A 1,996-nucleotide genomic window follows, 5' to 3' on the forward strand; every position below is an offset into this window, starting at 1 on the left:
ATAACATTACAGATTCTCTTCATCAAGTATTGTCTAATATACTCCAAACAACCTATGATAGGCTTATCTCTTCCCTCTATTATCTTGCTGTTAAATACCTCACAAAGGTTGTTTAACAGTATATTAGAGATTGCTCTGCCTGTTAAAAAGAATGACATATTGTTTGAAGTACAAGTCCACATTTAACATATAGTAATTTATGGTAAGTTATGTACCTGTAAAATGGCTTCTTACCCAGTGTTTTGGAGGAATCTTTCTAAGCTATTCACATGCCTCCTTGTCATAGTTGCTAAATTCTCTCATGCAATGTTCAAATTCAGGTATAGTGGTTGCAGTTGCACATCTCCATAAATGATCCTTGTACTCTTTCAATTTCCATTTCACTCTCATGTTCTGATGTATGTGCCTGAGACAATACCTGTGCTCAGCACATGGGAATAGTTGGGCTATTGCTGGTATTAAACCCTAAAACAATAACAAAAATTAAGTATTTAGTTTATATAATAATAAGTAATTAATAATACAAGTTAGAAAGAGATACCTTTTGTCGATCTGTGATAAAAGTAAAGTTTGAGTTTGAACCAAGATCCAAGTCTTCTCCTAAACACTGCAAGAACCATATCCAACTACTTTTGTTCTCTGTCTCAACAATGGCATAAGCAAGGGGGTAAATACCATTGTTAGAGTCCAACCCAACTACTGTTAGAACCTGCCCAGGAAATGGTCCTTTCATATGCGCACCATCGAAACCCAAAAGATCCCTGAGGCCAGCCTTAAAACCTTTTTTCAGGGGACCTAAGCAAATGTAGATTCTTTTAAACCTCCTCGTTGGGTTTGATGGGTTTTGTTCACTGTAAACATCAATCTTGACATTTGTGTCAACATTTGTTGCTTGCAATTCAAGGACATAGTCCCTCAAGATCTCATATTGTTTCGTATAGTCACCTTCCACGATCTTAGTTGCAATAGCCTTGGCCCTGAATACTTTGTCAATAGAAACACCAACCTCGAAGTCCTTTTGAAGTTGTTCCTGCAATGCTCGAAGAGGAATCCCTGGATTCGTGTCGATTTGGTCCATGATTCGCTTGGATATAAAAGTAGCAGTGCAAGCTCTAATCTTCCTACTTTGAAGGCAAGTATGGTTGTCATTTAATGTCCTTACAAACCAGGGAGATTCTGTGTTTGACCTAGAAGCATGAAGGAACCAACTACAGTTTACTTTTTCTGAATTTACCTCTTTGCCCTTGCTTTTATTTTTGGTATTAAGGCCCACCACCCCACTTGCATTCATGACAGGGACTACGCCTCTACACAATGCCCGAAGTCTAAGCTTGTCATTCTTTTTATAATATAAATTCCTCCTAGTTTCTAATGCGGGCATGACAATTTTTTCTTTCAAATCTTTCTTTGATTTAAACTTTTGCCCCACATAAAAACTGGCCTTATGGACATTGCCAAGACTGCATCTTTTCTCCTTAGCCAAATTCTTAAGAACACATCTTTTTTCCTTTCATCTTCTGACCCTTCATCTAAAGAATCCCATCTATCATTGTCAATGACTTCTATGTCCTCATGTTCATCATTTGTCCCAACCCCGTTATGAAACCCATCCATTTGAACACAACCATCATCCTTATCAAGATTGAGGTTAAAGTCAGTCATATCCACCTCCACTTCTGATACATTGTTTTCATCATCAACAAGTTCATCATACTGTTCTTCTGATTGTTGCCCAAGATCATCACTGTCAGCAGACGTTTCATGTTCAGACTGATGGTCTTCAACATTCTCATCTTCTGGTGGTTGATAATGTTCTCCATCAAAAGGATCAAAGTGATCATGATAAAAGTTCTCATGATGAAAGTCATCATAATCAAAGTTATCATGGTCACCACCTTGATCTTGTACCACATCATCCATGTTAGCATGCTCAGCATCTTGATCTTGTACCACATCATCCATGTTAGCATGCTCACCAGCTTGATCTTGTACCACG

General features: G+C 37.9%; 1 protein-coding gene across 1 annotated transcript; it reads right to left on the reverse strand.

The window, feature by feature from the left end:
• Window positions 1-261: 261 nt before the first annotated feature.
• On the reverse strand, window positions 262-1,078 carry LOC145112691 (uncharacterized). Its single transcript, XM_079048828.1, has 2 exons — window positions 542-1,078; window positions 262-465 (listed from the first exon to the last, which is right to left on the reverse strand). The coding sequence occupies exons 1-2, from the start codon at window positions 1,076-1,078 to the stop codon at window positions 262-264; spliced, it is 741 nt and encodes a 246-aa protein (XP_078904954.1).
• Window positions 1,079-1,996: the final 918 nt, after the last annotated feature.

This window comes from Lactuca virosa, chromosome 5 (genome assembly GCF_052849685.1).
Source record: "Lactuca virosa cultivar CGN04683 chromosome 5, Lactuca_virosa_CGN04683_v6, whole genome shotgun sequence".
Lineage (NCBI taxonomy): Eukaryota > Viridiplantae > Streptophyta > Magnoliopsida > Asterales > Asteraceae > Lactuca > Lactuca virosa.